The following is a 26,563-nucleotide window of genomic DNA, read 5'->3' as shown; positions in this document are numbered from 1 at the left end:
CATGTACGTTTCCCATTTTTAGAGTCGAGCAGGAATAACCGTGCTTTGTGTTTGAGCGTGGAACATGTAAAGAAAATATATCTCTTTCATTCTTCTAATCAAAGTTTGGAATTTGTATGAACGTCCGGCTACCAAAGCATCACTGCCCTGATGCTTTGATAGCTGGACGTTTGTCACGTGACATACCTAAACGTACCGCAAAGTCTCACTTTAGTGATGCGGTTCAAAGCCGAGTTCTGAGGTTTGTTGCGGAAAGGCCTATGCTGCTAGTATACATACACATGCATCCATAAATGGAAAGCCTGAAATTTGTGAAGGCCACGTAAACCCATATGGCTGGCAAGGATACTCAATTGACTCAAAAGACTGCTACCCTCATGAACTGTAAGGAGAAGAATGAACAACAGTATATGCGTTACGATGCCTGACGATGAAGCTGTCTTTCAAATGCAGAGCAGACCAAAAGACTGCTACCCTCATGAACTGTAAGGAGAAGAATCAACAGTATATGCGTTACGATGCCTGACGAAGAAGCTGTCTTTCAAATGCAGAGCATTTTTTAGTCGCACGATGTCAGGTTTCGGCGTCATATGTTACACAGGCAGTGGGAGGCATGGCTTTCGCATGAGACCGAGCACAGCCGAAGAGATTTGCTTGAATAGGCCCAGCGAGCCGCTCCTGCCAGCGGAGCCCTGGACTGAGGGCCAACTGCCAGCATCTATACTTTTTTTCTTTTTCTGAATAGTTTCTACCTCCTTCTCCTCGGCGTTGGCGGAGTCCACATCCCCACTGCGCATGCTCGCGTCTGTTAGTTCTTATTAAGGTTGCGCGTATAGGCAGTTTGCTGTACCGCAATACCATGGGGTAACCGCCCGTGCGATGGCTTAAATTATTCCGTTATAATACTAAATAATACTAAATACTTTCGTTTTGCACATACAGCTCGCTCGTCTACTCACGCGTCCTTTGGACTTGGTTCGGGAACACTGCGTCACGCCGAACAGCGGCGACGACGACGAAGTCCAGCCTGCGTAAGGAAGCATTATTTGTAAGTGTGAATTTTAGATGTGAAGAAGATGTGAATCTGGTTTTAACCTTATTGCCCGTTCATGTCGCTAAGCAACAGACGGTGCAAAGCAACAACGGGAAGGATTGCTCAGACCAACGAGATAAGCTTTGTTCGCTTGGATACACTTTGAGAGAAGCTTCGTGGCCTATATATCTATTGTCCGGGGTCGTGTTGACCCTGGACAATATATAATGATAATGATGACCATTATTGGTTACGTTTAGCCACATTACCACAGCGCGAACACCCACTACCTAGGGGTACATACATTCCTTCAGGGCCATCAAAAAAAAAACGAGAGTGCATGAACGTTCGCAGATTCCCTTGCTACACCAAACGACTGTAACGGTGGTGAACTGTAAGGACGACGTCGGCTCTAGGGAGGTCGACTTAGTTTTGTAAATGCAGTTCCTTTTGTCTCTCCGTAGATTGCGCCGATAACTGCAACAAGTGATGGTAGTGCATACCCTCTGTAATGGCATGGCATTAGACGAGCGCCTGTGCATGCTCACTTAACGCTTTACACGGGACGCACCGCGCATTCTCAGATCCCGCTTCTCTAATCGAGAGGGAATTTCCTGCATAACATTCTTTAGTTGCTCTTCTATTACTGCGCGATAATGCGGTGATGGGAGTAGGCGTTACGTCACCCAGGCTTAAACTGTCCTCTCGTCTTCATCTTATATACGCAAGGAAGCTCAATCTGCTATATATACGCGCTGATCGGATAAAGACGCGCCGCGACGGTGTGGATTGCCGCCGGTGTTACGACAATCGACGAGCACGAAGAATACGCCTTTGCGCGTGCAAACCGATCATCGGGCCACCCTGATCTTTGACGCCTTCCTCGCGTGTTACCTAACTGTCGCTATCCACCTTTGGGACCCTGGCTCGACTGCGCCATTTCCCCAGAGGAGGAACCAATACCGTACGTCTCTGCTTTTTGTTCTTCTTCTGCGCCCACCCTCGCAGTCGAGCTGACGTAAGAGACGAGCCGTCGTTTCGTAACCACGCCCTGGCACGTGCAGGTACCGTAACTGCCAAGAGCACGCACAGGTGTACAGAGCCACGCTGTGTACTGGACGTGCAGCGTGCGAGTCTTGTGAAACGTATAGGATACGAAAGTTTCGAGGGAAAAAAAAATGATTGCTTGGGGAAAAAGAAAACGCGCCTTCTCGCAGTGATAAGTCGACGATTATCACGCTGGATTACGCTACGGAGTCGTTTATGATCGCGGGGCAAATTCACGTTTTTTTTCTTACAATTGGCACTCGCTGTCCGCCTTCGCTGATGGCATTTTCAGCATCATAAAAGGCTTTTCCATATTTTCGGGGGAGGGATCGTTGTAAGACAGATGCCGTATCTTTGAAGGAGACATATACCAAGAAAATCAGCCATCGTGTTGATTGGAATCTGAAAAGTTATTTAATCAATGTTATTTCCAGCAGCGCCAGTATATGCAGTTCCAGAAAGAAAAAAAAAAGCTTATTCTTTCTGTTTCTCATTATTAGTTTTCAGATTTCAAGGGGTATATAGCACCTTTTGCAGGTACTACTCTTGAAAACGTGAAATTTAGTAAGTCAATCAACGAGACCTTGCCAGCCCTCAGGACCAATTTGAGTCCACCCAGGGTGGAGTTCCTCAACATGTGCGGTATTTTACGAAGTCCGGAGAACAGCATCGCATGGCACTCATGAATCTACACCAGTCGTGCACGTGTAGATTCATTTATGCAGTGACGCAAGTTGGCTGGAAAAGCAGACGTGACAGCGACTTTATCTTACTGGCTTGTTTTATGAGAGAGGGGCCTATTTTAATTATCATCGATATTGCCGTCATCATCTTAAAATATACGACTACAATCGGTGATGCCCTCACTGATTCTTACTGGTTGGGTTTCGAGTTCTGGAGTTCGACGTCCCAAAGTGACTCAGTCTGTCAGAGACTCCGTAGCGGAGGTGCCCGGATAATTTCGGCCACCTGAGGTTCTTAAGCTTGCACTTATATCGCGCCCAGTACAAGGGCCTCTACAGCATTTCGTCGCCATCCAAATGCGACCTGGCACGGCCATGATCGAGCCTATTCGGTCAGCCGCCAAACGTCCTTACCGCGAGGCAACCACAGTGGCTTGCCGCATATACCTTTGTGTGTGTGTGTGTGTGTGTGTGTGTGTGTGTGTGTGTGCGTGTGCGTGTGCGTGTGCGTGTGCGTGTGCGTGTGCGTGTGCGTGTGCGTGTGCGTGTGCGTGTGCGTGTGCGTGTGCGTGTGCGTGTGCGTGTGCGTGTGCGTGTGTGTGTGTGTGTGTGTGTGTGTGTGCGTGTGCGTGTGCGTGTGCGTGTGCGTGTGCGTGTGCGTGTGCGTGTGCGTGTGTGTGTGTGTGTGTGTGTGTGTGTTCATACGGGAATGTCGTCATCGGTCGGATGTGCACCCACCATTTTCCAGATGAAAGAAGTAGTGCACGAAGAGGTCATCGTTCTCGAAGTCTTCAGCTGTGGCTGCCCAGAGAACAAAACATTGCGGAGGAAGGAGAGGAAATGGATTAGTGGGAGGGAGTGAAGGAAATAACGAACAGCTTAACGCCAAACACTGTATCTTTCCATGTGCAATTACACTTTAAATAAGATGTATTACGAGGGATAAATGTTTTCTGCGAACACTGTATCGTCCTCACTCTATCATCCATGCGTATAAGTGTTTTCACTCTTCCTGGTATAAGCAACTTGAGCAGCTATTTATTGTTATTGTTGTCTTTCATTTGTTTGTGCTGGCCAAATAATGCAGAATTACACATCACGCCATGCGAAAATTCGAAACTTGAACAAGTTCATCACTGTTTTTTTTAGAACAATTATTCTCTTACCTATGCTTCCAAAGATGAGAACTTTCACTGGATGCATCGCTATTTGGTAACCTGCATGAGTCAGCAGTGCAGTGGTATTACACACACACAGACACACACACACACACGCAAACTATATATATATATATATATATATATATATATATATAGGGGGAATTTTAAAGTCCATACGAAAGCGTGCACCACCATCACCATTTGTACTCGAAGTAGCAGTGCGTTCATTGTATGAATGTACAAACACGATAGTATACAGCATCACAATGCACGTTATGCTGAGTAAAAAAAATGCTTATGTTCAAATTAGTCGCACTTAGTTTCCTGCAAGTTTTATAGCCTCGACATCGGAGCGAAGTCTCAGTTGTGTTTCAAAGGGCTCTTGCAGAGCAAACAATCGACTGTCGAATTTGGAGAGCGACTGGTTTGCCGATCAATGAAATATATAATTTCATTAGCCAAGCTGCAAGTCACGTAAGCCTTCATTTTTTTTCTTTCTCTGCTCACAATAGTGGGCAAGAATATGATCGAGTTGTTCTAATTAGTGCATGGTGCGGAGTGGTGTTTAGTGCTTATGCGTCTAAGCTCGAGCAAAACATGAATAACTTAGTGTGAATTGCAAAACAACGCTGCCTGCTGCCATTCTGTGAGGTTGCACGGGCGAGCTGATGACCGGCCGAATTGCCTCACTGTCCTCGTAACATTGGGCGTAACATTGGGCGTGACGTCACACGAGGGCGTGTATACGTAACAGGAATAGTAGCGGTACGTACATATATGTATATGGTACAGTATATATGTATAGACGCGGATATGGGGGCCGCGCCCCGCTGATGCTAACTCGCCGGAAGCGTTTGTCCTTGGCACTGAAGCGATTGGTTCACCGAGGCCGAGAGTGAGAGAGAGAGTCATTTGCTAAGCGCTCCACTCAGGGTAAAACCGGAGTTATTGTGCCGTCCAATATGGCGTGTTGCGCACAGAAATGACGTCCTCGCTAATGGCACCTGCCGTCCAGAGCCAGCGTGTCTGTGTATTCGTGGTGTATCGCTTTGTTCTGTGCATTGGGACTAGAGAGGCGTTGCTGTGGCTCGTGATATTTCATGTATGCCTGCACGCATGTGCGTCTGTGGTCGCGCCGCGTGTGTTAAATGGAAACCGTGCGGGAACTGCACGCAACTACTACACATCGTTTGTGTTCTGCAGAGTATGCGTGCACGTTCCTTCTGTGTGCTGTCTCCGCTTACGAAATGATATGCGCCGCCATGTATATGTACAAAGACGCGGGAAATCTTATTACCGACACCCACGGGTGTGTTGTCTATTGTGTTCTTGTTTTTCATTTTTATCTTTCTTTTTTTTTCAGTGCGTTTATCGTTTAGGTAAGAACAAATTTTACAATGGTATATTTTATGAAGTGAACCAAAGAAAGAAAGAAAGGACGTTCATGCAATGGAGCAGCAGGCAGTAGTATAATCCTTCGGATTGGGAGTCAACTGACAGCTGCAAGATCCTGCTATCTATCTATCTATCTATCTATCTATCTATCTATCTATCTATCTATCTATCTATCTATCTATCTATCTATCTATCTATCTATCTATCTATCTATCTATCTATCTATCTGTCTGTCTGTCTGTCTGTCTGTCTGTCTGTCTGTCTGTCTGTCTGTCTGTCTGTCTGTCTGTCTGTCTGTCTGTCTGTCTGTCTGTCTGTCTGTCTGTCTGTCTGTCTGTCTGTCTGTCTGTCTGTCTGTCTGTCTGTCTGTCTGTCTGTCTGTCTGTCTGTCTGTCTGTCTGTCTGTCTGTCTGTCTGTCTGTCTGTCTGTCTGTCTGTCTGTCTGTCTGTCTGTCTGTCTGTCTGTCTGTCTGTCTGTCTGTCTGTCTGTCTGTCTGTCTGTCTGTCTGTCTGTCTGTCTGTCTGTCTGTCTGTCTGTCTGTCTGTCTGTCTGTCTGTCTGTCTGTCTGTCTGTCTGTCTGTCTGTCTGTCTGTCTGTCTGTCTGTCTGTCTGTCTGTCTGTCTGTCTGTCTGTCTGTCTGTCTGTCTGTGTACGCCTAGAGGTATCTTTTCTTACACCAATAGCTAGATCAGGGCACGTGTACTCTAGCTAGCTTATACAATACTCTTACGATCGGGCCCACTCGTTCAATTGCAATCGTAAAGCGTCCACATCCGTCCTCGCACTGTTCACAACGAGCCATGTACGGAATACGCTTACAAACCACATTTTCACCTTCGCGTCTCACCCCTGCGCCATACCCATACAATTTTTCTCCCTTCTGCTTCTTTTTTACTCATTTGTTGTGGTCTGCGACATCTGTGACGACCTCGCTTTATGGGCGTCACGTCGGACCCTCGTCCTCTGCATGGGCGTGCGCTGTCACCCCCGCATTCCCTCTCCCGTGTCACAAAAAGGCACGCCCTGCGTTTTACTGCCGAGAGAAAAAAGAAATAACAATAAAACGAAGAGCACTTGCGTATTCACTGCGCGCCTTATAATCGCCAGAGAGACACGCAGTGTCGACTCTCTGTTGCCGTTTCCCGATGCAGCTGACGCTCACGGCGACCGTGTTTGCTAATTGCGAGCGCAATTATGTGCATACGTTCGTGTTAGATATCGGGCAGACATGTATAGCAGCGATAATACCATTACATTTCTCAATTGATTACCGTATCGTACAGGTCAGGCGTGAATGAAACGTAGTAATTGTTATCTAATAAGTATCGCGATTAACCTGCAGATGCGTGAGAAGTGCATCTTTTAAAGATAAGTTATTGTCGGTAACAGGCTTCAACAGTGACCAAGGTGTATCATTTGTAGATAGCTATCTCGGTTACGGGCTTCAATAGAACCAAGCGTGTGCGCATTAATTCTTTTCTCTTATTGACGTGGTATCAGAACGTAACGATAAACTCGCGTTTCTGTGGTTGATGGATGTGCAGGCTACGCCGAAAGTTCCCAGACCACTGTCCCGTGTGTTCTTATGGAGCGTGCCCTGGGAACTTTTGATTGGCGATCGATCTTCTGTGGGGTTGCAGACGCTCACAAACGGTTCAAAATAAGATTAATGACAACATAGCGATGCCGTCTGAGAAAACAAAAAGCGGTCCCGAGAAGGCCGCAACATATTTACACGTGCAAGCATTTTGCAACAACCTGCTCAGAAGGTTATGCGTGAAGTTTGGCGAGAAGTTGTTTACACTTCTTAACCCGTGCGTTTCCAAGGGTTATACTCTGCGGCTTGCGTCCGTATCAGTCCCAACGTCTACAGGGATAGATGCTTGTAGGTGAGAGGGGAAAAGAGTGTCCTAGCGTTGCTGCCATATGATGCCATTTGACGCAGAGCACTGCCAGGAACCGAAGAAACGGCGCATGTGCGCTCCCGACGAAAAAAGTTTTTCGGCGTGAGCACCAATTGTATAACGCCGGAGGAACAATTGCGGAGAGGCGTCGACAGCGGCAACACGAATACACAGTGGACAGTGGAAGCGGCACCGTGCTAAAGTTGATAATGCGGTCAAATACCGTCGCCGCAGAACGCCGCAGTCACTTGAGACCAAGAGAGGTGGCTGCAGCGGAAACGCGAATACTGCTTCACAGGTTATCTGTTCTCATGTGAATTTCACCGCCCAATGATTTTTTTTCTCGCTCTTCTTGTTCCATTTCAATATATAATGAATGATGTAGGCTTGTTTCGTATAAATGCAAGGGAATGTCGGCTAAAGTTTGATAATGAGGCTACAGTGTTAGCTATGCGTATCCACTTTAAATGATGATTGCGGGAGGGGGGGGGGGGGTTGACAGCAGTTCACGGTACGCAAACCGTACGCGACGCAACGTAATAACACTTGTGTCGTATGCCAAGGTACACAAATACCTCACTGTCGTCATTTCTGTCACGGATGAGACGTCCGTAAGATGCGCTTGAACAGATTACAAATAAACACCAGAAAAAAATCGCAGCATATCCACGGAGTGAAAGATGATGAGGGGGGCGAAGCTTCGGAGGCTTTTATCGTTAAACTGTGAATGGTACGTCTGTTCGTCCGTCCACACCCACTAAGTGAGTCGTCGAACTATATAGGCAGTCATGAACGAGCTAGGCGAGACAGACCCGTGGACGGCTTTCGGAGCTTTGCCCTCAAATGTTTCCTCCGTTTAGGTGACCTGGGAGTTGAACATACGACTTCTCAGTCCACGACGAAAGAGACCGGGCGTTTTAACCACTGCGCTGCTACATTAACGCATGGGCCTTTATAAACGCGCCTTATATCACTCACAGTAACCTTCATTGGCGTGGAGCAGTGTCGTCCTCTATTGGGCACGTGAAGCAAGGTACTGCATCACGATACAACGATTGCCAACACCATAGAGTTTCCCAAAATTAACTCGAGGGCACTCTGGCGCTGCGATCGTTCAGCGACCGTGGGAATGATGGGTACTTGCGGACGGCGAATCGTACTTCCGGCTCCGTTTATTGCTGTGTTTCAGTTTTGTTTTGAGAGAAATATTCAACCCCTTTGAAGTTCATGACCCGATTTTGAAAGGTAAGTCTAAAAAAAAAATAAGATGCTGAAGCGCAACCGCTGAACATTAGCTAATATTTGTTTCGTGAAAGAACAGTTTCAAGCCACACGAACACACGCGGAGCCAGAAGCGGGCCAGAAGTACGAAAATGAGACAAATGTGTGTACTGGCCATCATTCCCATGCTCGCTGAAGCGCCGTGTGTTGCAGCTCCCATAGACACTAGCGCCATAGTTCCCTCTAGTGTATATTAAGAAACTCTATGGCCAACACAATGCGTTTTGGCTGTCTCGTCGCTGCAGTAGCTGAATCCTCAATTTCATCACCGTCGTTTTAATAGGGTTTGAGTATTTTAAGTGTGAATACACTTTATAAGCGACCCCAAACCATCCACCGCCGTCGGCGGCGTCCGCAGTCTTCTCTCTATCTTTAAGAGAAAGAGGACTTGGCGGGCCGCAGCGCGACGCTCTACCGAATAAGCCACGGACGCGACGCTGATAGTCCCCCTCCCCCTTCGCTCGCTCCTCCGCTCTCCTCGCTCGCTGCAGCTGCGCGCGCGCCCCTCTCTCGCGCACCCGCCTTCTCTCTCAGTCTCCCGTCGAGAGCGGGTCGTGCAAGGATGTCCCGGAGGCAACGCTACCATCTATCGCGTTACTGACACCGATATCAGCGTCGCCAATGGATTTTAACTTTACTCCCCCTCATAGCATCACCCCGTGCATTCGCACTTAACCATGTTCACCCTCGGGGAAATGCTTGGGAGTTTTTTGTTGCATTGAGAGAAAGGCCAGCGGGCGGCGGAACGCCTTTGCGCCCTCGCGACTCCGTCTACGAGCTCTGCCTCTCGCGTTTTAGAAGTGGTGCGTGGTAGAGTATGCACGAGTTGTACAGGCTATCAAACAACTTGCTGGACATCGTATACATACACTGCCGCCTGTCTCAAGGGATGACGCTTTCTAGGAGAGCATATTGAGTACTAGTAATAACGTGCTTGTTGATGCTATCTTAGCACTCGATTCACCGTACGCTGTGCCTGGGCCTATGTTAATTAATAATAATATTTGAGGTTTTATATCCCAAAACTACACCATAGCAGATGCCTCCAGAAGTTTTGAGCATCTGCTATTCTTTAACGTCCCCTAAACATCGTATAACTTTTATGTCGTACCGCGTTTATTATTATTATTATTATTATTATTATTATTATTAGTAGTAGTAGTAGTAGTAGTAGTAGTAGTAGTAGTAGTATTTGTTCAGCCTGTGTCATTGGGGCGTGTGGAAGATACGGTTTGGCCCCCGCAAGTTCGTGCCCATTCGTGCCTTTATTCATTGCTATGGCTATCTATCAAAGCTTCTCTTGGCCATTGATTGGCGAGGAATGCAGTAGCCGACATTTAAACGGCACTATCCCACGCATTTTATTTTTCTTGCTGTCGTTTGGTTAAAAGATCAAACGGAAGCTTCATTTCATGTTTAAAAGCTTTATTTAGAGTGCAGGTTATACGTGAAACTATTTGGATAGGCAGCACAACTGTACAAGATAACCAGATTAAGAACACAGGTTTTTAACGATGACTCAAGCTCAGTGTGCTCGCATTCTCTCGGGTACTTCTATAGATAACTCTCTTGTCATAGAATACGGTAACAAAAGCTGATAATTTGCCCGCGGGACTGCTTTACGCTCTCCCATAGTGTAGTACGAAGTACTCCAAATCGTTAACAAATTTTTCTAAACACACACGATGTACTATAAATCGTTAAACACTTTTTCTAAACACACATCGGCTTTCAGCCCTCCCATTGTAGAGTACCGAGTACTCAAATCGTTAAACTCTTCTTCTAAACACACGACTATTGTATACGGTGCACGTGGTGCTCCTGTAATTCACGGAACGGCTTTAAGCTCTCCCATAGTAGAGTATTGTTGCGACGCGCGCCTCCGACGACGTTACGAAGGGCGCCACGAATCCCACCGCTGCAACCACTGTTTCGAAAGACGGCGAGGCCAACACGGTCCCGAAGGCGCCACTACTTCGATCTCCGCCGGAAAGGTCACCTGCCATTTGGTAGCGTAGGTTTCTCAGCTCGCGACTGCTTCTGTGCAGAGCTGATAGATGAGCGGACGAGACGACGGTGAATTAAACAAGGTTTATGTACAGCATATATACAGAGGCGTTACAAATTCGGCACTGGGGCCGACAGCTTAGAGACCCGAAGAGCCGAGCTCTCCTCTCTAACACATAGGTCTGCTCTCAAATGGGTCTCTAAGCTGTCGGCCCCAGTGCCGAATTTGTAACGCCTCTGTATATATGCTGTACATAAACCTTGTTTAATTCACCGTCGTCTCGCCCGCTCTTCTATCAGCTCTGCGCAGAAGCAGTCGCGAGCTGAGAAACCTACGCTATACCAAACGGCAGGTGACCTTTCCGGCGGAGTTCGAAGCAGTGGCGCCTTCGGGACCGTGTTGGCGTCGCCGTCTTTCGAAACAGTGGTGGCAGCGGTGGGATTCGTGGCGCCCTTCGTAACGTTGTCGGAGGGGCGCTTCGCAACAGTGGTTGGCAGCTGCGGGATCAGCCGGTGTCAGCGACATCGATGCGTTGAGTGCCTGATGTTTTCCCCTCAGTTCACCAGACTACTCTAGCTCAGGTTATAGTAGTTTAGAGAAGGGCTGTGTGAAGCATTAGAGTGAGCTTTGATCGTTTCAAGCAAAGTCGAAGTGCTTTGAAACCAAAGTTAATGTGGAGGGGGTAAACACGGGAGTGTTAAAAATTGCTTAGCGTCTTGCTAGTAGATTTATAGTGGGTACGGCAAGTAGATTCTTATCAGGGCAAACAGCAAGAGGCTAGTGTGAACGATGGAGAACCTTAAAGTGAAGGAACTCATCGAAATTTGTGAGGAACTCGGCATTACTTTGGGCCAATGCGAAACAAAAGCAAGCGATCCTTGAGATCATGAGAGATGAAGGAGTATCGGCTGAGGAAGTCGATGAGGCCTGGGAGGATATCAAAGCACGCCGCGAGGAGGCTGAAAGGCGGGAAGTAGAAGCTCGCGAACGTGAAGAAGCTGAAAGGCGAGAAGCTCGCGAACGTGAAGAAGCTGAAAGGCGAGAAGTTCGCGAACGTGAAGAAGCTGAAAGGCGAGAACGCCGCGAGGAGGCCGAGAGACAGGAGCGCCTCGAGTTGAAACGAATAGAATTGGCAATCCTACAGTGTTCGCAGGCGCCTAGCGTAGCTTCTCCGACAGTTCAGGTCAGTGGTCAGAAAATTCGCGACCAACTGCCACCGTTCGTAGTAGGCGAGGACTTGGCGAAGTATCTCGTTAAGTTTGAACACGTCTGTGAGCGAAATGCTTTGGAGCGGTCTCTTTGGGCGCAGAACCTGTTAGCTCTTCTTCCCGGCCAGAGTGTTCGACGCGATAACTTGCTTGTCGAGGGAAGCGTTTGAGAGCTATGACGAGGTTAAGGAAGTGCTCTTGAGACGTTATAAGTTGTCACCCGAGGCTTTCAGGCAAAGGTTCCGGTATGCTAAAAAGGGGAAGGAGTCACACGTTGACTTCGCGTTTCGTCTTAAAGCCAATTTAATTGAATGGCTCAAGGGCGAAGGTGTTTACGACGACCGCGATAAAGTGGTGGAATGCGTTGCATTGGAGCAATTCTACCGCTGCATCGAGGAGGACGTCAAACTTTGGCTGCAGGACAAACTTGGTGAAGTACAGCTAAACAAGGCAGCAGAGTTAGCTGAGGAGTATTATACTCGCCGAAAGTTGCATAGCAGGGCAGTGCGCGTGGAAAAGGATGAAAGGAAAGAGGGCTTTTCAAAGAAACCTGAGCAACGGAAACCCGCTCCGCACCGTAATTTCAAGAAGGACCCGTCTCTTACGAAGGACACTGTAGGGGAAGGGCAAACGGAAGCGGAGAAATCGAGTGAGGTTCCTAAACAACGCACTGATACCACACGGGCGTTTGAATCACGGAAGCCGCTAATCTGCTACAACTGCAAAAAGGAAGGGCACATCGCGATAAACTGTAAGCAAAAGTTTGCTTTTGCAACAATCCGAGAATCGGAAAAGAACATGCGGTTATTGGAGCCGTATATTCAAGAAATTAGGGTGAATGAGAAAACGTGCCGAGCACTTAGAGACTCAGCGGCAACCATGGACGTTGTTCATCCTTCATTGGTGTCTCCGGATGACTTTACAGGAGAATGCGCGTGGATCAGGCAAGTCGCCGAGGAGCAGAGTGTTCGCTTACCAATCGCCACGGTTGTCATTGAAGGCCCGTTCGGTGAGCTTCGCACCGAAGCGGCTGTGTCTGCCGCGCTTCCCGATCGTTTTCCTTATCTTTTCTCTAACAACTCAGAGCAGCTTCTCAAAGAGCAGGGTAAATCGTTCTTCCCCAACTTAGCGTACATAGCCCTCACGCGATCGCAAACGCGGAAGCTTTCGCAGGAGCTTGATCTTGTTCTATGCGGTGAACTCTCAAGTGACCTTGTCGGCGGGTCGACGGAACCTGAGAGAGGAAATTGTCTGCGTGAGTCATGTGAGCAGTCACTCGAGCGGCCCGTCGCCGAAGCGATCGGCGCGGTTTCCGTAGCAGGGGGAGACGACGTGGCGCCATTGAATCAGAGCGAGAGGGCTGCAACGCTCTCGCCTGTAGCGCAAAGTTGGAGTGAGCTGTCGAGGGTTGATCGAGATACGCTCATTCGAGAGCAGCGTGAGGACCTCTCGGTTAAAGCGCTAATGGAAAGCGTAAACTTGGGAAAAAGAAAAAGAATGTTTCTTTTTTTTTTGAAAAAGCAGGGCTTTTGTATCGGAGCTACACAAATGCGCAAGGTCGCAAGTATGAGCAGCTCTTGGTGCCAGAAAAGTATCGTCGCCAACTATTGGAACTGGCTCATGAAAACGCATGGGCAGGGCATCTCTGCATAAAAAAGACCAAGGCTAGAGTTTCCCTTGAGTTTTATTGGCCGAAATGCTGGAAGGATATCGAAGACTTTGTACGTTCATGCGACACTTGTCAGAGAGCGGGGAAATCCACAGGCAAGTGGAAGGCACCCATGAAGCTTGTGCCAATTATCACAGAACCTTTTCGGCGCCTAGTGATTGATATCGTCGGGTCACCGCCAGAGTCAAGGCTAGGTTGTCGGTACATCCTGACGGCTCTCTGTGTATCCACAAAATTTCCGGAAGCGATACCACTTAAGGCGCTCAATTCTCCTCATGTCGTCGATGCACTGCTATCTATATTTGCCCGCGTTGGATTTCCTTCTGAAATCCAATGCGACAATGGTAGTGTCTTCACCAGCTGCCTTACCTCTACGTTTATGAATAAATGCGGAATAAAAGTAGTTCACAGCTCGATCCATCACCCGCAATCTAATCCGGTAGAGCGTATGCATTCCGTTCTGAAACGGATACTGAGAGCTCTTTACTACGAGCACAAATGCGACTGGGAAGCGTGTATTCCTCCCGCTATGTTCGCTTTGAGATCAGCTCCTCATGAGAGCACTGGTTTTAGCCCTGCAGAGCTTGTCTACGGCAGAAGTTTGAGAACATCATTGCGGATGCTGCGCGAGTCCTGGGAAGGTTTCGATGAGGATCCTAATGTAGTTGCGTATGTTCTAGACCTCCTTCAGAGGCTCGGAAAAACGAAAGATCTAGTGGAAAGCCACATGAAGGCGGCACAAGTGTTGTCGAAGGAGTACTACGACAAATCGGCGAAGAGGCGCACATTTGAAGTTGGTAGTCGAGTAATGCTGCTGCGGCCGTCCAAAAAGAACAAGATTGAGGTTCATTGGGAAGGGCCCGCCAAAGTTATATCGAAGCTTTCTGATACCAATTATGAAGTGAAATTAGGAAGGCGGCCAAACAAAATTTACCACAGTAACTTGATGAAACCATACGTTCAACGTCAAGCGGTCGTAAATCTGCTCTTGAATGCTTCAGAGGAAGAGGGAGAAAAAATTTTGAGTTCTAGTGATTTGATTGATTTGTGGGGTTTAACGTCCCAAAACCACTATATGATTATGAGAGACGCAGTTCTAGTGATTTAATCGAAAGGGGATCGGAGGTAATCTTGGAGCAGTTGAACCAAGAGTCTAGGTTAAGTGAAGTCCAGAAGGAGGACCTGAGAAGGATTGTTTCCGAGTTTGAAGACGTGTTTTCAGACCATCCCAGAAACACGGCGGTGATCGAACACGATATAGAGCTAACTTGTGAGGAGCCAATCCGTAGCAAGCCGTATCGCTGTTCCCCTGTGCAAAAGCAGATCATGAAAGATGAGATCGATAAAATGCTGGAGTTGGGAGTCATAGTACCGGGCGAGAGTGACTATACATTTCCTCTAATATTGGTTCAGGTGCCAGGAAAGGACCGAGGCCATGCATCGATTATCGGCGTCTTAACGCCATAACTCGAGACCAAACTTACCCGATAACAAACCTAGAGGAGAGGGTGGAAACTGTGTCACAGTCCAGCTATATTTCCACGTTTGACCTCGTGCGAGGGTATTGGCAAGTCCCCCTTACAGAGCGTGCTAGCCGCTATGCCGCATTTGTTTCTCCATTTGGAACGTATCGTCCACTTAAGCTGAGCTTTGGATTGAAAAATGCACCCTTTTGTTTTTCCGGCTTAATGGACCGCGTTCTTAAAGACCTCTCTGATTTCGCTCTGCCGTATCTTGACGATGTCGCCATCTTCTCCAACAACTGGGAAGAACATGTCGAGCATTTACGCGTCGTGCTGAACAGGTTGAAAGAGGCTGACCTTACCGTGAAACCTACTAAATGTCACCTAGGGTGTGGCGAGGTGTCTTACCTGGGGTACGTTGTGGGGCGTGGCCGGCGCAGACCTTCAGAAATTAAGGTAGCCGCCGTCGTGAACTATCCACGACCAACCACAAAATCTGAGATAAGGGCATTCTTGGGCCTGGCTGGATACTATCAGCATTACGTGCAATATTACTCTAGCATTGCCAGCCCTCTAACTGACGCACTTCGAAAATCCGAGCCAGTTAAAGTAGTATGGGACTCAGAAAAGGAGAATGCGTTTTGCCAGCTAAAACAGGCCCTAAGCGAAAAGCCTGTTCTCATGGCACCCGATTTCTCTAAGAGATTTGTGATTCAATGCGACGCGAGTGATCACGGCATGGGAGCTGTATTGTGCCAGGAAGACAGTGATGGTAACGAAAGGCCAGTTTTGTATTTAAGTCGAAAACTCAGCGGCAGGGAAGAGGCGTACAGTACCTCTGAAAAGGAATGCGCTTGCCTCGTGTGGGCCGTTCAAAAGCTAGCTTGTTATGTCTCCGGTTCGAGGTTTGTAGTTGAAACGGACCACTGTCCTCTAACCTGGTTAAATAACATGTCGCCTAAAAGTGGCTGGTTACTGAGGTGGAGCATGATACTCCAACAGTACAACTTTGACGTCCGCTACAAAAAAAGGAAAGCTAAACGCTAATGCAGACGCATTGAGCCGTGCGTTTAGTTAATACCTTCTCCACCTTTCGGTTACTCGCTGGCGATTCGGGGCAAAATTTTGTCCTCACCACGGCCTTAGCTGAGCGCTCTCGTCCAGAATGAGCTCAAGGAGCCAACTTTATGTTCTATTCTATTTCGTTACGTTGTTGTACGTGTAAAAAAAACGAGTTCTCATTTTAAGAGTGTTGTGTCCCACATGTGCCTCTTGATGTAGAGGGAACGAAATTCCGATAGACACGTAGCTAGGTATATGTTGTACTATACTTTGTCTGGTGTTCTGTCGGGTGGCCGAGGGCACTTGCTTGTATCGTGTGTTGTCTGTTGTCGATCCGTTCTTGACAAGTTGCAGAACCATCGACAAGTGCTGAAACCAAGGATCGTCAGAGACGAGCGAAGCTGGCCGGCAAGTTGTGGCGACAAGCCAGTGGAGCTGGGATCCGTCCTCAAGAATGGGATGTGTTCCCGGAACAGAGTCTGGAGCTGCATTCTCCCCATGGCCCTGGAGGCGAACCTGGCGAACGAGCGCACCTGACATCCGAGCCCCGTGGAAGCAGCTCGTCTTTCCGGCGCATTGTCTGGCAGCGGGGGTGCTGTTATGCCAGCGAGTCCGCAGCGAACGTCCATGCCACGGAAAAGGGAAATCTGTGTCAAGGCCAGCACGCGAGCCCGCCTGACGCGATCAACAACTCAACGGCGTCATCACGCGACGGCGCCTTTCTGGCGCGCACGTGCAGTGAGTCACCTCAGCAAGCGAGCCCGTCGAGCAAGCAATCGGCGCCTTCCTGTCTGGCGGGTCTGACGCAATGCCTGGCGACGTCACTCGTCCTTGGGTGCAGCCACCTGCAGCGCAGCCTCTCCAGATTCGATGAGAAAGAATGACGCGGCCCAGCGGCGACCCCATTGGAGGATTCTGACCTCACGACCAGCGGCGCTTCTGGTTGGACATTTGGTTCCTCAAAGAATCCACCTGGTGCTTATAAAAGAAGCCCTGCGGCGCGTCGCGAGCAGTAGAGCTATGTGTTAGAGAGAAGAGCTCGGCTCTTCGCGTCTCTGTCGGCCCCAGTGCCGAATTTGTAACGCTTCTGTATATATGCTGTACATAAACCTTGTTTAACTCACCGTCGTCTCGTCCGCTCGTCTATCAGCTCTGCGCAGAAGCAGTCGCGAGCTGAGAAACCTACGCTACCAAACGGCTGGTGACCTTCCCGGCGGAGATCAAAGCAGTGGCGCCTTCGGGACCGTGTTGGCGTCGCCGTCTTTCGTAAACAGTGGTTGCAGTGGTGAGATTCGTGGCGCCCTTCGTAACGTCGTCGGAGGGGCGCTTCGCAACAGTATCTAGTACTCTAAATCGTTACACACTTTTTTCTAAACACGCAACAACGCACAAGGGACGGCTTTCAGCTCTCCCATAGTAGAGTACCCTGTGCTCTAAATCGTTACCCTCTTTTCCTAACCCCCCCTCAACACGCGCCCAAGGGACGGCTTTCAGCCCCTCCCATAGTAGAGTACCGAGTACTAAATCGTTAAGCACTTTTTTCAAACAAAATTTCAGGATCAGGCCCACGGGACGGCTTTCTGCTCTCCCACAGTAGAGTACATCGTACTCTAAATTGTTAACAACTTTTAAATGCGAAGCATTTCTTAGCGAACTTCGGCGACTTTGAACGTATCTATCTATCTAGCCGCCTACGACTTTTAGCTTTCCTGGCTGGTTGAATGATGGTGTCGATACCAAACTTGGTATGGCATAACTTGACTGTATGACGAGCACATTTTACTAGGCATAAGATGAAAATCATGACATGTATGTCACTAATGTCATGATTTACATTTCATGGTCCTGCAGCTCTTGCGGTGGTTTTGTTCACATGGCATGTTGCAAAACTGGTATGATATGACAGAACTGCGTGGCGAACACAAGCAACACACCCTAACATGCAAATCATGATATGCGTGTCATGTAACAACATGACTACATGCCACACTCATGATGCGCTCACGGCCATTTACTCAGCGTCACATATACTAAATGTGGTATTATGGTACGTGAATGGATGAAGAACGTATGTGGCCGGAGCAAGCATGATAATCATGAGATGCGTGTCATGCTACAACATTACTACATGTCACGCTCATGATGCGCTGGCGGCAGTTACGCTAGCTTCACTTATACCAAATTTGGTATAACGGGACGTCAATGGATGATGAAGGTATAAGACTGGTGCAAACATGATTAACACGACATGCGTGTCATGCAACAACATGAGTACATGCCACGTTCATGATGCGTTCGCGGCCATTTCGTTAGCGTTACATATTCGAAATTTGGTATTATGGTACGTGAATGGACGACATAGGTAAATGACACATCCTAACATGATAATCACGACATGCATGTCATGTAACAACATAACCAGATGCCACACTGATGATGCGCTCACGGCCGTTTCGCTAGCTACACATATGCCAAATTTGGTATTACGTGACGTCAATGGATGACGAAGGTATGTGACTGGTGCAAACATGATAATCATGAGATGCGTGTCATGTGATAACATGACTACATACCACAGTCAAGGCGCCAATAAATTGCGACGTGACACGGCGCGCGTGCTCACCGTTGTTCGTTTCGTCGCGTCACGCCGGCGTTGCCACGCCAGTCGCCGGTCCTGCCATAAATTCGCTGGCGCGCGCCGCGCTGCGTTGCTTTGACGCGTAAATGAGTGACTGAAGTTCATTTACGTGACTGAAGTCACGTAAATGAGCGACTTAGGCTCATGACACGGCGTTATATGCTCTCCCGGAGTAGAGTAGCTAGTACTTTAAAATGCTACCCAATTTTTCTAAACACAACTTTCGGATCCCCAGGTACAAGTTTCTTAGTTCCACGACGTCGCACTTCAGCGTCGGCGGCAGCACTGTCCATACCACCACGGCGCATGCTCGCGTCTCGTGCCGGCCTATAGGAAGACACCCGCAAAACTTTCTCTCTCTCTCCCTTTCTCGTAATTTTATATGCCATTTAGTAGACTCTGTAAATTTCGAGAACTTCATTTCGACCTATTCACCTCATTGAGATAGCGGATCATATGGCATGCATTTTGAGTTGAAGACGCAGTCGGTGGAGCTAGATGTGGTCCTCAAATAGTAACGCTGTTTTCACGTCTCTTATCCATTGGTTGTTGAGCCTGGCCTGATATGATAACTCGGCTTCAAATTTACTTCTTATGCAGCGTGTGCCCGCGGGGGCTGTATTTCAACAATGCAAGCTTTTGTGGCGCACACCACTATCAAACCGCTACACACCATAAAGGTTGCTTACCAGCGCAAACTACAGGGCAGGAGGGGACAGGAGAAGAGACGAGACAGACGAACCTTTATGATGTTATACCAACACGCCCGATCCCATTGTCTATTGCGCTACACACCACATCCGCATGCTCTCGATCCATCAGTGTCCGCTTTTACGTGACTTATGGAGCATTCAGGGCTACGCTACACCTTGGAACGTTGTCAATGCAGACCACGAAGCAGTGGCTATAGTAGAACGACGTGGAACGTGCGCTGATGCAAGCGTATGTAAGCCGTTCATTTAACCTCATCTGTGAGTATACACCGTCTCAGCCCATTGACGCGTATCCAAAGTGACACATCGCCCCAAAAGTGATCGATTGCTAATAACGTGTGGTGCCAGTGCCTTATGTATAGAATCCTTATCTGGGATTAACCATTCACCGCTAACTAATGCACCGGATGTGCATTTGATTGAGCACCTAACTGCCCCAACATGGAGAAGGCCGATGTTTCATGTTTATTAATGCCAGTTTAATTTTACTATATATATATATATATATATATATATATATATGTGTGTGTGTGTGTGTGTGTGTGTGTGTGTGTGTGTGTGTGTGTGTGTGTGTGTTTGTGTGTGTGTGTGCACTGATCGTGGTAAGTGTATTTTTTACATTTTTATTTCACTGAGGAACTTTACCAACAGAATGCCAGAATGGTATCACGAGTGTTCGAAGTCAGCAACTGTTTTTTTTTCTTAGTTCGACCACATTGTTGCAGTGAAGTTTTCTACAACAACAATAAAATATTGTGTTTAACCCGTGTGACATCTCCACAAGCCAAGTGCGTCAAGTCGGCTTCTCCTCAGCAAGGTCTTTGCTGCAGTGAAGCCTACATCAGTGGTCGCTTTCTTTAAAAGAATAACTCCTTCTAGGCATAGAACGCGCACTCTTCGTCTTATGTAGCCGAATTCCGCTACAGCGTTTACTCGCAGCGTACCTGCACTGGCCAGTGTCTGCTAATGGATGACTAGCACCCGTATTCACAAACGCTCCTTGACTCGACCTTCGCCCTTCACTTGACAGAGTTGAGCAGTGCGCCACCTCTCGGCTGAAAAATGATGCTGCGCTGCTCGAGAATCGCACCACCTTATTGGTGATATGCAGTGACTTGCCGTGCCTAGGGAGGGCGCTTCCATCGGCTTTCTCAAGTGAAGGTGAAGCGTTGAGTGAAGGGACGTTCTAGAATACGGGGGCAATCCTGCTGAGTAATGGGACAGTCAAGCTATACACGTACAGTACTCGCGGATTGAAATAGGACATTCGGAACGCTTGGCCGCCGGCACAGATAGCGCAGCTCGTGGGTGCTCGGGGAACCGAGGTGTTGCATTGTGGTATAGAGCGAGGTGGAAAAACATCTGCGGAGCCGGATTCGGCTGCTCCATAGTGGTATTTCAGATGCGCGTAACAGACGGGATGCAAGAGACAAATTACACAAACGAGCGCTGAGAACGACGGGCGAGCGGCAGCGACTCGCACGGTATGCATGACCACTTTGCCCTCAGTTGTTTCTTATCTGTATTGTGAAGCTAACGAGCAAAAAGACAAAAAAAAAGAACGCACTCGTTTGTGTAATCTGCCCCTTGTGTATTGTCTCTTACACGCACTGAAATACCACTTGTGGACCAGTACAAACCCACCCCGATTTCTGTGCTTCTATGGTCGTACAGTGATATCACAATTTTTAACGCGAAACCGTTAAGGAGCTTCTTTCGCGGGCAATTCCGGCGTCGGTGTCGCTGGTTCTGGTTGTAAGCGAAAAATTGTGCGTGACCGAAAAATCAGGAAAGACGGTGATAAAATAGTCCAAGTAGGGATCGACCCCGGGTCACTTGTGTGACAAGCGGATGTTCTACCACACGACAATTCGTCTGTCTGTGAATACATTGAAAATAACTTCCTCCACTTGGAAATGCAGTGAAAGTGAGACATGCTTTACAAACAGGCGCTTCCTGTGTGCATGCTTCACAGTACAACATGAAATATGGCCGAAATAATGCGGGGTACAAGCGCACGTCGCTATCGGGCGTCACAACATGTGATTATCATAATGACTTCTTAGTTTATAGCCGCTAACTTACTACAAAAAGCACATACACTACTGCGTCTGTTTTCTCAAGGTCACGTAGTGGGTGCACAGCAAGTTCGAAAAGGTTTCATGCACAAAGTGTTTGAAGTACGCGCTAGAAACAGTAGATCGCTATCACGTTCAACTCCTCAAGGGGAAGCTCTATAGGGTCCCCTAATGTTTGGTTCTCTGTGATGTCATGGCGATGGCATACGTTGGCGGCATCACGTGATATTGATTTTTTCGCATCACACCCGTACGCACCACCAAACCTGATGCCGACCAATTTCTCGTGTTTTATGAGGCGTCTAAGCCACTCGCCTTAATAGCGAGTGTGCAGTGGTGCAGGCGGCAAACTGGTACAGCCTCCCAAAATTTTATCTACTGCGTGATCAACGGCATTTTTTTTTCGTGTGTCAGCGCTTTATGATGGAACAAATAGCAAAAAAAATATGTCTTGTGGACATGTAATTTGTAGGCATGCACTAACCCTCACCCTTTTCAGAACTTGATTGAATTCCATGGTTATGATGCACAGAAAAATTTCCGCTTGTACACGCTAGTTAAAAAGTTGGCTGATTGTACAGTGCAGTATGGGAATTACATAGACTACATTCATGTTTCTTTCTGCTGCATTGCACTATCTTTCAGCAGACAACAGCAATACAGGTACTGAATGCACGTATAGAACGCATGCAACACACAAAAACATGTACACGCACGCTCAGGGCAACAAGCTATACACAAACGCATATAATGTGCACATACACAAATTCAATACAACACACAACCAAGACATAGACGTCCCGTAAGAATTCATCTACCAATATCACCTACCGCTTACAGCATTTTTTACCGTTCACGTCTAAAGCAGAGTGCGCGCACGAGCTAGCGCTTAAGTCCACCTCCGTGCAAAATACGGCCCCTGCGGCCCTGAGGTCGAACCCGTGACCTCCAGCTCGCTTCGCTATAGGCGCTGAGTTACCGCGACCACCAGTCGTGCGCGGAATCAACGAACGACGTGAACTACTGCGCGCACGCGTGCTCCGAAGAGCGGTGAGTGTAATCCGACTCGTGGCCTATATATATATATATATATATATATATATATATATATATATATATATATAAGGGAGAGAAGTGTATACCTAAGGGCTCGTATTTCCGTGTTTTAACACAATATTAATGAGATATAACAGACAGTAATGCCAAGGAATGTACAGGGGAAGTTATTAGAACCAATGGAATGTAAATAAGAAGAAAGAAGAAACAAAAGTGGATGAAAAAACTACCAGCTGTGAGCAGGATATATATATATATATATATATATATATATATATATATATATATATATATATATATATATATATATATATATATATATATATATATATATATATATATATATATATATATATATATATATATATATATATATATATATATATAGCCATGTGACGTGAGCACTCGCTCCTCGAAGTAAAACTCGTTATATATACACGGAAATGCTAGGTAGCTTACACACGACTGGACTGTTCCTAGCTCTTCTTACGTTTATTACCACTCGTTTTTTTTTTTACATTTTTTGCGTCATATTGATCAGGCGATGAAATAATATAGCAATAGCTGCATCGCATTGTCCTACTTCGTCTCAGAAGTGCCATAAAAAAAAAAGGGAAAATGACTGTCTTGAAAGTTGCGTGTCACAGATAGGTCCGTATACGTGTTATCAGCGTCTGTATCGAGGCATAAGTAGATTGTCCAACTGATGTGGCCCTTTTTTGTTCAACTGAATACTGCGTGATTTTAGCGCTTGATAGTAATATATATATATATTTGTTGGGGCTTAGTGTCCGAGAAACACGATACGGTTATGAGCGAGGAGCTACTGGAGGGTGCTGGAAATTGCAATCAGCTGGGCTTCTTCTAACACTCACCCTAAATCTATAGGCACACGGGGGGCCTCAAGCTTTCTCACTTCCATCGAAAGTGCGTCCGCTACGGCCTGAATTTGATTCACCGACCTTCGGATCCGCGATCGAGCACCGTCATTACCAGACCACCTTGACAGGTATTTTTTTGCGATTGAAAAATGCAGTGTAACAAAGTGAATAAGGTTACGAAAAAAATTAAAAGAAAAGAGAAAACATTATATGTTGTGATGAAAGGTGAAGCCTTGTCCAAGAATAAATACGAGCTACTTGTGAACACGAACAATAGTCAAGAGTCAAGTAGTTCGTAAGAATTAGTAGACAATATTTCGTACACTGCAGTAAAAAAATCAACTACATCGAATTGCTCCTTGGAGAACTCTCGGTAAACATCGGAATTCAAACAATATTTACGTGCTAGTTAGCTCATGCATGTGTGTGTGTGTGTGTGTGTGTGTGTGTGTGTGTGTGTGTGTGTGCGTGTGTGTGTGCGTGTAAGCACGCATGCATGTACGCATGCATGTACGCATGCATGTATGTGCGTGCGTGCGATATTTTATAGGCACTGTAGGTAATTTTTCTTGCATTGTATTTCCACATATCCGTTGTAGTGTGAAATTACCATGTGTACGCGCATGATGCACTTGACTTTCCCATACCACGGTTACTTGTGCCTTCACAACTATTTCTTTTGTGAAAGACAATGCGCTTGGCGTCCGCGTAGAAGAAGGAGAGACAGGGAAGGCGGGACATCATGGCCGAGGCATCAGTCAAGTCAGGAATAAATGTTTCTTTGTTTTGCCTTTTGTGCCCAACACTTCGTTCCTGCACTGAGTGGCATAGATCCAGAAGAATTGCCAGGGGTACAGGATTTCCGCCATGGTGGCCATTTTACCTTTTTAGTTAATATATAAAAATTAAAATCATGCTTTTAAATTGTAAAAAATTCAGACCACTATCGTACTACTGACTCTTTTCGGCAACCAGTCGAACTGCAGTTGCACTTTAATACAGTGTTACACGGCCGAGTGATATTGAACGCCCGAGTACCTTTACAAATTATAAACAGGCATAGAAAAAGTTGTATACAAATTATTCTGTACAATATACGTAGCGACCTCCTGCGAGACCAAATATGTATTTTTCTGGTATATATAGGCACCATGATGTGATGTACAAAAGGCGAATCTGAAGGGCGGACACTTGCAGGGGGTGTCTGCTCAGCATGCAGCAGGAACACACGGAGAGTCAGGACCTCCTGAACCCCCCCCCCCCCCTTCAACCTCTTTCATAATCTGCGCCACTGCTTGCGCTTGTTTAACATTTGCCCCCTCACATTGGTCCACATGTATGAGCTGCTTATGGGTACAGATTCATTTTTGCGAAGTTTTCGGGCTTTACGCCTGCACATAAATCGAACTTGAATTGTAAAACGCGTCCCGCCGCTGTAGTATTGTGGTTAAGGGGCTCCACTGCTAACCCGCAGGTCGCGGGATCGAGTCCCGGCTTCGGCGGCTGTATTTTCGATGGAGGCGAAAATGCTGTAGGCCCGTGTGCTCATATTCGGGTGCACGCTGAAGAACTCCAGGTGGTCGAAATCAGCCCTTCACAACGACGACTCTCATACGATGGTTTTGTGAGGTCAAACCCCAGATGTTATTATTATTTGAATCGAAAGCAAGCTACTATTCTATGTTCATACGGTAAAATGTCACACTGATTGCATGATTTATTGCTCGTGCTGCTTAGAAAATATTTACGGCACGTCAGGCAACGGATCGAGTAAATGACTCATGGCCTCGTTGAACTTACTGTAAAGAGCTTAACGTCTGCACGGTCGACCACGCGTGGAGGGAGAACGCAAGCATCTGCATGTGTCCGGTTTTTCGTTGCGTTATTTCTTTTCTTTCAGCATTGATTACGCCTGCTAAACAAACCCTCCTCCTTTCCGTACCCCTCCACTCTCTCTTGCTGTGTACACTCGTTCAACAGCAACTGCTCCCACGACTGTGCCTGTTTCGGCTCGGAGCTCAATATTCCGGAGTGCACCGAACGTCACCTACACCGCGGCGATATTGTAGCGCTTTTTGAAAGAGCGGATAGCATGTGCTTTAGACCTGCAGACGTTGCGCTTTGCGACAGTTTTTTTATTTAGTTTTTGTCCTCTCCAATAGGTCGAGGACCGTACGTTGTGAGCCACGTGACTGACGCAGCTGCGCAGCGCGCCGGCAGAACATGGTGGAGTACGCGAGCATGGCCTCCGAGATGTACTGCGTTTGTAGGTAATCTCGGAGGCCAAGACGTGAAAACTTCATCGAGGCGAGAACGTGAAGAACACAAAACGCAGTTCCCGCGCTGTTTTTTTTTAGTAAAGTAAAAAAAAAATGAACCTGATTCTCCTCGGTGTCTCTCTGAAGAAGTGGACCGGATGTGTACACCCGTTTTCATTTTAATTCATTTTTTTCCGAATAACAAGACACAAGAGGTAAAAAAGTTTCATAAGAAGTTTTGGCGAATTTAAGACAAACGTAACGTACTTGAATGAACAAATAAACTTTATTTAAAGTCCGGAAGTTTCCTTCGGGTGAGGCGGGGGAAGACGAGATCCAACCCAACCCAACCTCCGTCGATGATGATGGCGGTGCCTCAGGGGACGGCTCGAAGTCCTTGAACCCGGACAGAACGTAACTGTGTGGTAGCTATTTTTTATGCAGTTCCTGGAAGTGCCAGGACATTTCACCCGAGAGCCGAGGCATAGAATAGAACGTTTCATAAAGTTCAGATGCGCGTCACGGGCTGCAAAGATGAGGTATGAGCCATTCATCGTATATAATGTGACAAGGATCGATGGGTTCGAATGGTCTTCTTGCTAACTGTAGCCGGCCGAGCACCCACAAAGTCGACGTCGTACCACGTCGTTGTTTACGTTAGCAGCGGAAATGCATGATTCATCTCAGCCATTATGAACAGGCGATAGCGTATTTTTCTCTTGACTCTCTTCTCGTCTGCTGACAGATCACATGTAGCCACTTCTACGGATTCACGTCTATTGTTACACGCCGTAAGAGAAAGAAAAAAAAGTACGGCAGGTCCTTGTTGTGGCGGAAATGTATAGGGTAATACAGTGTATATTCTTGGAACAATTTATCGAGCCAATCTATATGCGCGTTTTGTTTGACATGAGATTCTCAGGGCGCTCGAATTTCTAGAATTTAGGCTATTAAGTTTGAAAGGTCGCGATGGTGCGTCGGAGCCGTTGAGACATATCGTACGGCCGATAAATCGGGACAACGCC

The 26,563-nt window shown here is 47.2% G+C and overlaps 1 protein-coding gene across 4 annotated transcripts in view; it reads right to left on the bottom strand.

Annotated features, from left to right (window-relative positions):
- Positions 1–26,563, bottom strand: part of LOC119173619 (tectonic-like complex member MKS1) — a 105,874-nt gene that overhangs the window by 41,879 nt on the left and 37,432 nt on the right. For all 4 annotated transcript variants that reach the window (XM_075889783.1, XM_037424424.2, XM_075889784.1 and 1 more), the window contains 3 exons: positions 3,930–3,980; positions 3,502–3,564; positions 960–1,027 (listed from right to left, as the gene is read on the bottom strand). In XM_075889783.1, coding sequence (XP_075745898.1) covers positions 960–1,027; positions 3,502–3,564; positions 3,930–3,966 — 168 coding nt within the window. In that variant the 5' untranslated portion in view covers positions 3,967–3,980. The remainder of the gene's footprint in view (positions 1–959; positions 1,028–3,501; positions 3,565–3,929; positions 3,981–26,563) is intronic.

Source organism: Rhipicephalus microplus, chromosome 3, assembly GCF_043290135.1.
Source record: "Rhipicephalus microplus isolate Deutch F79 chromosome 3, USDA_Rmic, whole genome shotgun sequence".
Classification (NCBI taxonomy): Eukaryota; Metazoa; Arthropoda; class Arachnida; order Ixodida; family Ixodidae; genus Rhipicephalus; species Rhipicephalus microplus.
The sequence above is the reverse complement of the archived record's forward strand: the minus strand, read 5'-3'. Positions and strand labels throughout refer to the sequence as shown.